We start from the raw sequence: 14,825 nt of genomic DNA on the forward strand, positions 1-14,825 counted from the left end.
AAACCCATAACCTCCTACAATAGTAACAATGCCGATACAAATCGAGTTAAGATCCAATTGGTAATAAAATTAAATATTAATGGTATAATTCAGATAAAATAGACAGTTCAAATAAGTCCCCAGCCGAAGAAAGAAAAAATGGGTTTTCAATCCAATGAGAAGGTAAGTGCAAATTTACACTTTATAAGTCATCTCCAAACATGCAGAAGGCGATAAATCATATTTGTCGGAAGCAAAATGTTAAATAAGGGAAGGAGGAAAGAAGTTTCCACGTCAAAAAAGTAAGTAAAGCTTTCCCACTTTACACGACCTATAAAAAATTAAAATTTGCAATTCATCAACTTACTTATCAAGTTTTTTCAATCTCAAAAGTCTCGAATTGCAATGTTTTATTCCTCAAGAATGCTCTCTGCAGACTGCTTTCCATCGGCAGATCAGCTCAGATAATTTCGTTGCTTCCACATTTTCATTAAAGCAAAGGTAAAAAAACATCTTATCGTGTATAATGCATGCAATTATTTGTTGTTTTTAATGGTTTAATTAATCATTATATTAAGTTTGGTGGGTGATGGTAGGTAGAAATTTATTATTTTATCATATTTTTAGTATTTTTTTATTTTATGTTTAGAATTTTAGTTATCTTTCTCTACAATATTATATGATAAATGGAGCTAAATTCGGTCAACCATTTGCTAGATTAATTGACTCAAACCCTCCACTTGCAGAGAAAGTTTATGTTCATATATAGACCTTTAGTTTTTGAAAATGTTGTGGCCACTGAAGCACCTATCAACTTGCTCTCCAGGTGGAGCACTGCTGACCTCGAACAACAGCTAGGCATATATAGCGACCTTTTCTTCCATTCTTGTAACTTACGAAATATTTTATTTTATGGCAGTTTTTTCCAAATACAGTTAAAAAGGAATCTCAAATTTCAGTTCAACGTAATTTTTTTTTATTTAAACTTATTAGTTTTTTCCTAACTTATAAATAAGAGGATAGTATTGTTTAGGGCACTTGAATTTACGTTCTCTTATATTGATAACAATATTTATACTAATCGAGTTAATACTCAATTGGCCAGTTCAACATAATTTCATTTTTGATTAATTTTAAATCCATACATTTTAGGGATCGAATTTAGTAGTAGTGTCAATTGAAATTTTGAAATCTACGTATTTTATTATTCCACCCGTAATTAAATCAACATGTAATTCATAGTTCTTTAGTTGAACTTCTCTCTAATCAATTTGATATTACTTTATATTTTATATCATTTTTATTAAAACTACTCAACGAAATTTCCATAAGTAATCTTTATATATATATATATATATATATATATATAAAATATACTTCTACATGTAATTTCTCCTCACATTTAAATTAGAGGAAAAAATATGTTTAAATATGCTCGAATCCATATTAAAGAGAACAATAATAAATAAATTTTTATTTTGAAAATGATTGATTAGGTAAAAAAAATTTTACGTTGGCAATTAATTGGAGAGAGCAATAATGAAAAAATCATTATCAAGTTGATTTTCGCCGATATTGGTGCAAACATTAGTTAGTACGAGGACAAATATTGAAGCAAGAGGTGGAGCCAATTGAGGGCAGAAAGTAAGGAAGGAAAGGAGTGACATGTTCTTGTCTCCATTAATATCTGTATGCTTATATATGCCCAATCAGTAACGGAAGATCCGGCCCACAAGCATGTGCGAGGAGCCAGGGACAGCTTCTGGGAAGTTTCCTCTATCAAATTCAAAATGGAGTTTGTTTCATGCGAATTATGGGGGCAACAGCTAGTCTTTAATAGTGTTGCTAAAAAACAAGGTTCTTCCAAGATTTTCATACTCTCCAAGATATCAATGTCGTGAATTTATTTCATTTTTTTTCCCCTTTTATTCTTCTTTTCAATAAGGGAATTATTTGTGTACCCTAATTAGTGATCTGGTTGCAGTGACATCAATGATAGGGAAGGGTGATGCCAAGGGCAGTTTCCGGGAAGTTTCCTCTGCATCTTTTGAGAAGGGCAAATCGAAAATTTTAGCAGATATCTCATTCATAAATAGCTTGAAGATTTATTTCATCTATACATTTCATCCAACCTTAAATGGTGTAGTTGATGCTCAAGTTAGTTTAGATTTAGATATGAATGTGGAATCAATTAGTCTTGTTAATTCTACTTATTATTAATTGGCCACATTAGGTTGGTTTCAGACTTACCTCAATTCATTTTTATAACTTTTTAGACTTTTGTTACTTTTGATTTAATGTTGTTTTTTCTTTCAATTTTTTCTATTTATTCGAGTTTAACACTCATATACAAGTCATTTTGTGTTACTTATTTTAATTATTTCAATTTCAAGTTAAATGAATTTAAATTATCGTAATTGACAGATTTAAATGGGAAGCAAAAATTATATGTTGCATACAAGAACTCCATTAGAGACTTCTACAAGACTTAGTTTCGTAGTCCATAGAATCTCCTGACGAGACTAAAAAACTATATATATCAAGTAAAGAGAGCAAGCGCTGTCTAGGCTCACTAGTAATTTGCCCGGGACCTTTACATGGATGCACTTTTCAAAATTCGATAACGGTAATTACTTTCTATTTGTGAAAGTTGTGGATTTTATCTTTGTATATTAATTTAGTTATTTTAGTTTATATATTTTTTAATTTTAAAATTTCAGTCATCATTAAATAATAATCGTTAAATTCATTAAGTTTTATTGTTTCTAAAATTTGATGTAACAAATATATTATTATATGTATAATGTTATATCTGCTTATTATTTTTACATATTCCTCACTAAAAATTTAATTCATGGATTAGCTACAGTAAATTGCATTGAGACTAAAATTTTAAATTTTGAAAAGTTTAGGGATTTAGAATGATTTAATTAGAGAATATAGACCAAATATATAGTTGTACATATAGTGTAAGACTAGTAATTGAATCTAACCAAACAGGCTTAACTGTTACTGTTTGGGTGTGGGCTAAAATTTCAAAATTCGAAAATTATAAGGATTAAAATTGATTAAATTAAAATATAAGAATTAAATCCATAACTTTTGCAAAATACAGGGACTAATAGAAAATTTTAACCTTAAAATAAGTCTTGGATTATCTGCAATTGACATTTTCTATTTTTCTTCACAAGAAACTATACTAAACTGTTTCCAATTTTTGGATAAATGATAAATGGATGGTTTCTGTCACAGAAAACAATGTAAATTTGATGGACTGTCGTTGGGTTTTTTCCAGTTTACGGATTTGTAATTTGATATACTAATAGGACTTTTGGAGTTTAATGGCTTGTACGTATATCTTACCGATTTACAGTGGCGGGTTAAATTTGAGATCTAGATATTGCGTAATGGCTTAATTGTGATATCTGAACCTTTTAAAGATAAACCTTGAATTCTCTACTCCATTTTTACAGGACAAATTAATTAGACTGTATATGATTTTTACTTATGTTTACTACTCCTTTGTATATTAAATTAGTTGTTGATTTTTTTTTCAGTTGCATTCCTATTATTTATTTATTTATTATTATATACGAGCTATATTTTTTTTTTTTTGAGATTTGAGATTCTTGATTGAAGAGTATAGATGAATCGTATTTAATCATTTCATCAGAATATTGAGTTTCTACTTACTGATTTGAACATTTTATTCTTCTTCTTCTACTTCTTTATCTTCTATTGTTATATCTTCTTCTTCTTTTCCTCTCTCTTTTTTTTTTATTTTTTATTTTGCAAAGGTAATGATTTACAATTTGAGCAACATCATTAGCATCAGAGCTCCATTTTTTATAAGATGGCAGAAGAAATTGTCATCAAAATGCCATAAGAACTTAACCAACTACAGCAAAAGCTATTCAAGATATGTTAGAATTAAGTGACCCAAAATTCTTATTTAAATAAAATACGATGGAAAATAAAATAAAAGTAAAATCTATATAGAACTAGACTTCTTTTATTTTATTTTAGAATAAGGTTTTAAACCTTATTAAACTCCATCTATTTTATATTGATTAGGATAAGGTGTTTCAATCCTACTAGAATATGGCTTTGCAAGCCTATAAATAGACATAGTCTATTCCTCTTGTATTTGAGTAAAAATTTTTCGACATAGTGAATTTTCTTCTCCTCTGCCGTGGTTTTTTTCCGAAAGGGTTTCCACGTAAAATTTATGTGTTCTTTATTTTTATTTATTTTATTCTATTTTATTTTTCACAAATTGGTATCGAGCTTAGGGTTATTCATCTCGATCACGGTAATGGCGTCTTTGAAGTATGAAATTCATTGTTGAATCGCAACACCGATTTGCGTTGTGGCAAATTAAGATGCAAGCGCTTCTTGCAGATGGATCTAGAGGATGCCTGCTAGGATAGATAAGATGCCTTCGACATTAATGAGATGAAGAGAGAAACGTAAGGATCGAAGGCATTAACACAATTACATCTGCATTTGTCCAACGAAATTTTGCGGGATGTGATGAAAGAGAAAACTGCCATTGCATTATGGAAGAGGCTAGAACAAATATGTATGTCGAAAACTCTAACAAGCAAGTTGCATATGAAGCGGCGTCTTTATGCTCATCGTTTGGAGGAAGGTGCATCAGACACGAACACTTAACAAGGTGTTTAAAGAAATTCTCTCAACCTTGGAGGCCATGGAGGTTCAAGATGATAAGGAAGATCTAGGGTTGATTCTACTTTGTTCGTTGCCCCGTCTTATTCAACCTTTAGAGACACGATTTTATATAGCCGCGAGTCTCTCACGGTTGATGAGGTTTATGATTCTTTAACCTCGTATGATAAGATGAAGCATCTTGTGGTTAAACCCAACTCTCGGGAGAGGGTCTCATTGTTCGTGGGAGACAAGACCGGAATGTTGATGATGATCGTGGTAGAAAGCAGAGAACGGAATCCTCGTGGTAAATCTAAGGGTAGATCGAAATCTTCAAGCGGAGGTAAAACTTGCAACTTCGCAAGAAGAAAGGGCACATTAAACTGAAAGTGCTATAAGCTACAAAATAAGATTAAAAGGAGGCTGCGAATCAAAAGGAAAACAACCGGAAAATTCCGGTGAAGTCGATGTTGTAGAAGACTACGCGATGGTGAACTTCTAGTTGCTTCATCAATGATTCTAAAGTAAGCGAGTGGATACTTGATTCAGTGCACCTTCCACATGAGTCCCAATCGGGATTGGTTTACAACTTATGAAACAAGATGTCAAGGTGTTGTTTTGATGGGAAATAATGCTTCATGTAAAATCGCGGTGTTGGAACAATTAAAGTTAAGATGTTTGATGGAGTTGTCGAACACTTAGTGACGTGCGGCATGTTCCGAATTGAAAAGAAATTTAATTTCGTTGAGTACTCTTGATTCAAAAGTGCAGATATACAGTGAAAGTGGGGTTTTAAAGATTTCAAAGGGTCCCTTGTTGTGATGAAAGGGCAAAGAAAGATTGCCAAGTTATATGTTTTCTGAGGTTCTCATTATTCTTGGTGATGCAATTGTCGCTTCCTCTTCCTTGTCGATGATGATATTACTAAACTTTGGCATATCGCCTAGGGCATATGAGTGAGAATGGCATGGCGTAATTAAGCAAAGAGGACTTCTTAATGGGCAAGGAATTTGCAAACCAATTTCGTGAGCACTTGTGTTTTGGGAAGCAAAGAGAGTTCGATTCACTAGAGGAATCCATAACACGAAGGAAGCGTTGGAGTATATCCATTCGATCTGTGGGGCCGTCCGAGTGCCTTCGAGAGGTGGAGCTAATTATATGCTAACCTTTATTGATGATTTTTCCGAAAAAGTTTGGGCGTTCTTCCCAAGCGAAAAGCGATGTGTTTTCCACATTTAAGTCTTGGAAAATTATGATTGAAAAACAGACGGAAAAAGATAAAATACCTCCGCATGCACAATGGCTTAGAGTTACGCTCGATGAGTTTAATAGATTGTGCAAGTCGAAGGATCATGAGACACTTGACGATTCGTCATACTCCACACAAAAGCGGCGTTGCGAACGAATGAACGAGCGATCATGGAGAAGGTTCGATGTATGTTGTCAAATGCCAACTTACGAAGTCATTTTGGGCGAAGCCTCATCTGCATGTTTTTGATCAACCGATCTCCATCCGTTGCCATTGAGAAAAGACTCCACAAGAGGTATGGTCCGGTAATCCCGCTAATTATTCCGATTTAAAGATTTTGGGTGTCCTGCGTATGCTCATGTTGATAATGGAAAATTGGAACCGAGATCCATTAAATGCGTTTTCTTGGTTATAAAGTGGTGTAAAAGGCTATAAGTTATGGTGTCTGAAAATAGAAAAGTTGTGATTAGCGAGAGATGTTGTTTTTGATGAAACTGCTATGCTACCTAACTTATCTCTTAAAGACTCTTCCAATAAAGAAAACCAAAAGCGGTGGAGCATCGATTAATACTGAATCAACTCCTCAAGCCAAGACAAAAATTGAGAATAGAGTTGCTTCTTCACCGCAATACTCTATCGCCAAAAACAGGACAAGAAGAGAAATTAAACCTCCAAAGAAGTATGCCGAGGTTGATCTAGTTGCTTATGCTTTAAATGTGGTGAAGATATAGATGCGAATCAAGAGCCATTTAATTATTCGAGGCGATTAGTGTGAAGACTCGAAAAAGTGGATGTTTGCTATGCAAGAGGAGATGGAATCACTCCACAAAAAGCGAACATGGGATCTTGTAAAACTTCCTAAAGGTAAAAAGGCATTCGTTGTAAATGGGTGTTTAAAAAGAAAGAAGGGACTCAGGAGTTGAAGAACCCGGATATAAAGCAAGGCTTGTTGCAAAGGGTGACAGTCAGTGCCATCTTTCTTACAAAAGATCAAATGTTTCATGAGAGAACAAAACACATTGATATTCGGTATCATTTTGTTCGTGATATTATTGCTCGTGGTGATATTGTTGTGAGCAAAATTAGCACTCATGAAAATCCTGCAGATATGATGACTAAGTCACTTCCTATAACCAAGTTTGAGCATTGCTTAGACTTGGTTGGTGTTCATTGTTGAAGTTAAACCCTTAAGGGTTTTTGGAAGAGGTGAAGAACTTGTTTATTGAAAGTTCGCGATGAAGAACTTGTTCATTGAGAATTTGTGTCAAGGTGGAGATTGTTAGAATTAAGTGACCCAAAATTCTTATTTAAATAAAATACGATGGAAAATAAAATAAAAGTAAAATCCATATAGAACTAGACTTCTTTTATTTTATTTTAGAATAAGGTTTTAAACCTTATTAAACTCCATCTATTTTATATTGATTAGATAAGGTGTTTCAATCCTACTAGAATATGGCTTTGCAAGCCTATAAATAGACATAGTCTATTCCTCTTGTATTTGAGTAAAAATTTTTCGACATAGTGAATTTTCTTCTCCTCTGCCGTGGTTTTTTCCGAAAGGGTTTCCACGTAAAATTTATGTGTTCTTTATTTTATTTATTTTATTCTATTTTATTTTTCACAAGATACAATCAGATGTTGAACAACTAGATGAAAAATTCAGTGAACAAGTTTAAAGGATTAAGGTTGAAATTGTAAAATTTCATTGAGCTTTAAGCATGAAAGGAGACGTAATGAGGTTTCACCACGATCATATTCTAGATCTCTTTTAGTTTGTATTTAGCATGATTCTTGAGAGAATTTGCATTAATTCATGACATTTTAGATAGTTTGAAATTTTCACAAAGTTCCATATCTTTTATGTTTTATGCTTTATTGTTATTTTTATTAATTTTAATTATTTTTTTTAATAAAATGTTTATGTGGTCTTATAGAGGTCAGAAGATGTTCATGAATAAATAAATAAAACAACAATAACAACAACAACAATAAATAATTCAATCAAGAAAAAAAAGGGACAAAATCATACTTTAGCAAAGACTGCTTAGGGCACTGCAATGCCTTGGTGATATTTGGCATATCATTTTTACTTGGTTCTTATGAAATCCGATTAGGTCTTTTTCTCATCTAGACTAGCCCCTAACTCTAAGAATCATTATAAAACACCTATAAGCAACTAATTTTATCAAAATTAAGGATATACAACTTTATTTTAATTTTATTGCGTTTTTTCTCTCAATATGTGTTTCTAAAGACCTTTTTAATCGAAGAAATCTCGAAGTTTTGATTCTACATGTTTGCAAGATATCATATAATTGATTGTTTTCCCTATTATTTGGTATTTACATATAATCTACTTAAATTACAAATATTTGGATTTCTTGGATCCATATTCGATGGCCTAGAATATTTATTTTGTCAATTAAAATTGTTAAATCTATAATTGTTTAATTATTTTAATACTTGTCTATGAATAACATGGTTTGATATAAGATAAGTAAGCAATTTATCTTGAGTGTCATAATGTGTCAAACAAAAATTGATAGGCTAGTCATAAATATTTTTAACTAGGGCTCGCCACTAATCATTTTGGGCTAAGTGTGATTAGTCATCTACTAAGGGCTAGTTCTCCATTGTTGTTACAATTGAAAATGCTTTTCAAAAGTGATTTTGAAAAGTGTGCTAGAAAAAGTGTTGTGCAAAAAGTGATTTTGGAAATGCTGAGGGGTGAAAAATCGATATGGAGCCTATTGAATTATCATTGAGGCTAGCACCTATGAAAGAGGTGGGTTGTGCATCAGGCTTTGTGGGAAAAGTGGTGATTCAAATTAGGTAACTAGATAGAGTAAATGCTATAAGTGAGGTACATCTCAAGCACTTATCTAGTGTTTTATATTATGACTTATCGTTAGCTTGACAAAGACATAGGGGCCTTTTTAGAGTTTTGAAGTAAGTAAGCCGTATGACTTACAAGTCAGAGTTAGCAACAATACCCAAGGTTAACCCAGTGTTCAATGTGGGTGTGTTGAAGCCTATTTGTAAGGATCAAGGGAATCCCAATCGAAGCAAGTCATGATGGGGCAAGAATGGAGGGCTCTTATGATCGAGATGTACAAAAGAGAAATACAGTTCGAGTTAGGCAACAACGGAGACATAAGCTGAGGTAAATGTTCCAAGGGGCGGAACTACTCGACAGAGAGAATAGTTGGGAATCAATTGAGGCATTGAGACAATTCATAGGCAAGTCAAACCAGTGTCATTCCAAGGACGCGATAAGTGCATCACGAGAATGGATGGGGAAGAAAGTCATGAGCCTCGAATCAAAGCCCATAATGAATGCGCACAAAAAGTCTCATGGAGGTTAATTGATTAAATGAGACTAATTTAACCCATTTGAACTAGCTCGATTCGTGAAACCTATGTAAAAGTCCATCTACTTGAGACCTTAGTGGCTCAATAAAACACTTCAGTAAACTAGAGTTATCAGGATAATTATTGTAAATCCTAAGGGATAAATATGTATAGAGTTTAAATCCCTTAAAACTCTCATCTTGTGGATAGGCACTAATTTTAGTCGTTGATATAATTTAATTTGTACTATAAATAGAGCCATTCCCCCTCTCATTTGTAATCATTTCTTGTATTCTATTCAAAGTTTTCAAATATATTTTGAGAGCATTTACTCAAACACTTAGAATTTTGAAGCAAAAAAATCGCCTAAAGCTGCGCAATTTGTCAAACTAAAGTTCTAATCCCGTGATACTTGAAGGGGATAAAATTTTTCAAGCTAGTTGTTGCGATTCGGGAGGATAAAGAAATGAAAAGACTGAGAAGAAAAAGGAAATTGAGAGAAGATGCTACCATTCGGTTAATACCATGATAGTCTTTGCTTGAAAATAATGCCTTAGCTTCCGAGCAAAGATGACCGAAGCTAGTTCTAATTTCTCCAACTTTTAGTGCTTGACCTTTGCTCCTTGTTACACTTTGCTAATGAATACTCGAGTCTCTAGTTCCCTTCTATGAATTTAACCAATGCCACAGTATTGTCTTGTCCTACGTTGTTTTAGTATATGGGTTAGCAATAAACGAACTCAATGAGTAATATTTAGTCACTCTTATAACTTATTTTTAGTATAGAGAAGGAGAAAGAAATCTTATTTTTTACAAAAAGCTTTTATTCATCTTTCTAATTTCAAGTTGAAATTTATATCAATTATTTTTTATTTTATGCCTAACTACTTTAATACTTAAGTAATAATTCTTTTTTCTTTATATTATTGCATTAGTAATCAATTGAGGCATTAGTGGGAGCGAATATGTACAGAGAAAGGATGTCATGTGAAGCAGATTTGATGAGTAGAGCAGTGTGATTAGGAAGGTCTTGAGCTGTTGAAAAACTTCTTTGCATTCTGATGTCCAGTCAATGACTTCTGTTTCCTTTCAACGTTTGAAGAAAGGGAGACATCTTTTTGTTGATTTGAACATGAATCTACTTGCACGACTTGCACGTCTTAGACAATGGAACAACTCGGAGGTCTTTTGGGGCCTTACTGGTTACCATTAGATGGTCCATAAAGGGATATGGTGCCATTGTCAATCCCTCGACAAATTTATTGAAAAAAAACAAAAGCACAGAGATTGTCAACTGCAGCCACTCCAGGTTTCAACAACCATAGTTGGCCATGACCAGTATTCTAATATTAGCCATGCCTAATTTTTCTTTTTCTTCCAGTTTTACAATGAAGAATGATGCTTCAGGAGTTAGGGTAGGGGCTTTTCTTACACATCAAGGCAGACCCATTGCTTAGTACAGCAAAGTTTTTCAATCAAGCCATGTCCATTTATGACATGACAAGGAAATGTTGGCTGTACACTTTGAAGCTACCATCCGCAGAAAAAATGTTAACGGTGGCTGATAAGAAAATATCGTAAAGGACTTTCAAAGTGTATTTAATCCATTCAAAATGGTTTTTGTTACAAACGTTGCAAACTCCCAGAGCTGACACCGTGACAAAATTTTATTGTCTCAAGAGAAACATCAACATCACGCATTAAAAAAACATTCTAAATGAACAAATTCTCAATTGCCACTTCACTAAATAAGACCATGCTCCCGATTTAGACCACAAAGAAGAAACTGCCATTCTTAAATTTCATACCAGCTTCAATCATCAATACTACCAGTGGTGGCCACCATATTTTCTCTTGGTTTGATGAAATACACGCGGGATCCAATATGCTTTACTTCAAGACTAGCATTCTCACAGCCGGTGAAGAAGAGTGATTCATCCTCCTTGCCAATTCTGCGTCTCCAGCTCATTAGAAATGCCGGTACAGCCAACCCCATACACATTCCTGGCAGCAAGAAGTAGATATCAATAATCAAATAATGACCAATAATAGATTCTATCAGTCCTATAAGGTCAACCTTTTCCCTACATATATATATATAGATCGTTTACCGCTACTCTGGTCATTTCCTACAGAAGGAATAGCTTTGTCATCTTCTGGCTTGTAAGATTTTAGGAGAAAAGAGAGAGACTTTATCAAGTTAGGGTACTGCTTGACATCTGCAAAATCCCAAGAAATGGATATAACATGTTTAAACAAATCCTTGTTAAAAGATTTGGAGATTTAATTACAAAAGATAACATAAACTTTAAATCTAAAGTTTACAATTCCAGAGAACAAATCAGTTCACAGAGCCAAATTATATCTAAAACAACAAATTACTCTAATCAACTCCAAAGTTTGATCTTATTGCTAAGATATTGTCAAAAGCCCTTTAGCCAGAAATAATGATAGCAACTTCACGCTTCAGCTTTCATAACCATTTACATGTAAGTAACCACCGGGATTCCAAAGATGATCGATAAAGTAAAACATCAGCAAGCAAGAAACTTGTTCCCAAGTTCTTGATCTTCTTCTGGTTTATCACTCCTCAGGGTCCACATAATTCAAAGATGATGGTTCTCAAATTCTACCAAAACTCTCCGTGTTTCTATTGCATGTAAGTATCAATGTACAACAAAATAAGTAATAAAAATCTAACCATTAATTTATTTACGCATTAGCCTTTCTTCAAGCATAAAATTTAGAAATTGCAGAAGCTAAATAACAAGAAGCTTACACAATAGGATATCACTTGCTATGATAAGGTCCCAGTCTGGTTCAGCACTTGGAAAGGTTTCTCCCCATGAATCTGAAAACATTGACATTTTAATTTGAACATTATAGTCCATGAAATCAATGCTTCATGTTTCTTCTCCGTAGTACTTGACAGACTGTATGAATGTTAGATTTCTAATAACTGAAAACCACAGAGACTAAAGGGAACTCACGCTTTACATGAGGAAGGACAGGCGTAATTCCATTTGCCTGGCAGTTATGAGCTATGTTCTCTTCAATTTCCTGATCATCATAGTCTGATGTAGTTATGTCAAGATTAAATGATTTCTTAAGGAAAATAGCCAAAGCTCCAGTCCCACTGCCAATGAGTAAAGAATCAAGATCATTAAGTAAAATATCAATAAAAATTCAATTTCAGAATTATAACTATCGATTCTTATTTCAAGAAACAAACCGGATTAAAAATCAGAAATCAGATCTGGGGTGCTAACATAGCAGTACAAAGAAATTATACAATGGACATAACTCAACAAGTTTGTGCTCATAATTCTAAAGTTGAATGAATTTGCAGATAAAGCTGTGCCTTAAAAACATAAACTATTCAGAAAACATGCATCAGAAGGGCAATGTACCCCTCAACAACTGATAATAGGGCCTACCACTAATGATAAACAGCCCTCTCAAGTACACGGTACTTATAAATAAATGTGTACAGACTAGATAGATGGACTAAATTAAAGAATAAACAACTAAAATGAGTGTGCACTCTCGTAAAGTCCCATGCTTTTTGTTTTCTCTGCAGCTGAAGGTATTACCTTCCCAATTCAAGGCAACGACGACCTTCTATCCATGAATGATGTTGAACTAACCATTCTGCAAATGCAAACGTACCTGGCCAGAGTAAGTTAGCATTCAACTGGTGGAAGGAAAATTCTCGAATAAGCAACTCCTGCACAACAGCCAAAATGCATATAATGATATAAAGGTAAAAATAGGTTAACTCAGGTGGATTCTAGAAGCAAAGTACTGAAATACTAGAATAAGTTTCAACTATATTGCTATGGTCAAAATGGTTTGCACTAATGCTAAGAGCTACAACTTATGCTGAGGTATCAGGAGTCGTCTGTGGCAGTAGTAAAGTTGACTAAACCTCAAAATGATAAGAAATTTCAAGAAACAATGACAGCTAAGCTCAGTCAAATTATCATCGAATTTACTTTCCAGTAAGTTCAGAGTTACAATTTTTTTTCCTTCACCACGTATCATACTGCATAGTAAGTGCCAACTCTACATCTTAAACCATATCATTAGGGTTATCTAATAAACTATAGATCTATCTTCAGTCATATAATTTCATATTTAATGAGACCAACGAGAAAATGCCCTCTCTTATTTTTCCAAAAACCATTTTCACACCAATTTTGATACAATTACTGCAGGGAGGTACTAATCAAGAATCAGTTCCATTATATCTTTCCCCGGCATAAGCATAGTTAACAGAAAGCAATTTAATACTGCAAAAAGGTTAGAACTTTTTCCATGAACAAACAGTGCTATCTACTTTGTTAAGTAAAAGGAGTGTTTTGTTTTCTAAGATTGGGCATCTTGGAACATTGAGTTACAGCTAAAAGTCCATTAGCTAAAGCAAAATTATGAAATGGGTAAGAAATATATTCTAAAAGAAAAGAGACCTACCATGCCAGGAAACTGGTGTCTCCTCTCCACAAAGCTCTGATGGACATCTGTAACTTCCTCGTCTGCAAAGGGGGGAAAAAGGGTGAAGAGTTTCTTTAACGTAAAACCATCAAAGTAAAATGAAATTGGAAGTAAATATAAGAAGAGAAAGAATACCAACAGAGACTTCTTCGGCATCGGCAAAAAGTGAAGACGGAGAAAAGAGTGCTATGTCCATTTTTATTTTTATTTTTATTTTTATTTTTTTCCTTTTAGTTCAACAATACACTGCAAAGGGAAACAAAGCTCTCTGCCAAAAGTACGAACACCAACAAAGCGAAGAAGGGCGATGCTCGCTGGGTTTTACAACTTTTTTTAGTTCTTTTTTTTGATGGAGTTGGAGGCCCATTTATCTAATACTGGCTTATTTGGGCCTTTTAAGGTCAAATTTAAAGGGCAAACTCACAATTAGCTACTAAAATATAAGTAAATTTTCGTTTTGGTCACTTAACTAAAAACATTTACAATTTAATCACTGAAATATTCAAAAGTTTTCATTTAAGTTACTAAATTGTTAAAATTGAAAACCATTGGCGAAACTTTAAAAAAAAATCTTACCAACCCAGTAAACCTATTTAAGAGCAAAATAACCCACCCAGCCCGATAGACCTAACCCAACTAGGGCTAAACTCAGACAAAGATTTTTGTACTTTAAGTCAAGCTCAGACTTAAATTCAATTTCCTAAATTCAATTTAAATAATAAAAAGGTGTCCCTAAATTAAAATTTAATTATAAAAATATATAAAATAGCAACTAAAAAATATGTTTTAATATTTTATTAATTTTAATAGTACAACAAGCTTTTTGGGCAGACTAAGCATGCCCAAAAACGAGCCTAGACTTGAAAAATATTTTGAAACCAAACCTCAACCCAACTCATGACACCTCTACATCCAAGTGACTTAAATAGAAATTTTTAAATAATTCAATGACTTAAATGAAAACTTTTGAATAATTTAGTGATTAAATTATAATTTTTTAATTAAGTGACCAAAACAAAAATTTACCCAGTTTACCTTTAATTAAATTTGATATCATAAGCATTTAAGTATAGTCTTATAT

The 14,825-nt window shown here is 33.2% G+C and overlaps 1 protein-coding gene and 1 long non-coding RNA gene across 3 annotated transcripts; one reads left to right on the forward strand and one right to left on the reverse strand.

Annotated features, from left to right (window-relative positions):
- Positions 1-312: 312 nt before the first annotated feature.
- Positions 313-2,332, forward strand: LOC108456332 (uncharacterized). Its single transcript, XR_001866894.2, has 3 exons — positions 313-480; positions 1,476-1,836; positions 1,964-2,332. It is a non-coding gene; the product is annotated as an uncharacterized LOC108456332 (long non-coding RNA).
- Positions 2,333-10,823: 8,491 nt separating this feature from the next.
- LOC108454830 (protein N-terminal and lysine N-methyltransferase efm7) lies at positions 10,824-14,758 on the reverse strand. Of its 2 annotated transcripts, none has more exons than XM_017753417.2 (7): positions 13,880-14,758; positions 13,724-13,785; positions 12,844-12,977; positions 12,241-12,386; positions 12,030-12,101; positions 11,362-11,469; positions 10,824-11,254 (listed from the first exon to the last, which is right to left on the reverse strand). In XM_017753417.2, the coding sequence occupies exons 1-7, from the start codon at positions 13,938-13,940 to the stop codon at positions 11,064-11,066; spliced, it is 774 nt and encodes a 257-aa protein (XP_017608906.1). In that variant the 5' UTR covers positions 13,941-14,758; the 3' UTR covers positions 10,824-11,063. The 2 variants fall into 2 exon arrangements, with proteins under 2 accessions (XP_017608906.1, XP_052875464.1); XM_053019504.1 differs by having other exon boundaries at positions 11,339-11,469; positions 13,880-14,079.
- Between the last annotated feature and the right edge of the window lie 67 nt (positions 14,759-14,825).

The sequence above is a fragment of the Gossypium arboreum genome, chromosome 9, assembly GCF_025698485.1.
Source record: "Gossypium arboreum isolate Shixiya-1 chromosome 9, ASM2569848v2, whole genome shotgun sequence".
NCBI classification, from domain to species: Eukaryota; Viridiplantae; Streptophyta; class Magnoliopsida; order Malvales; family Malvaceae; genus Gossypium; species Gossypium arboreum.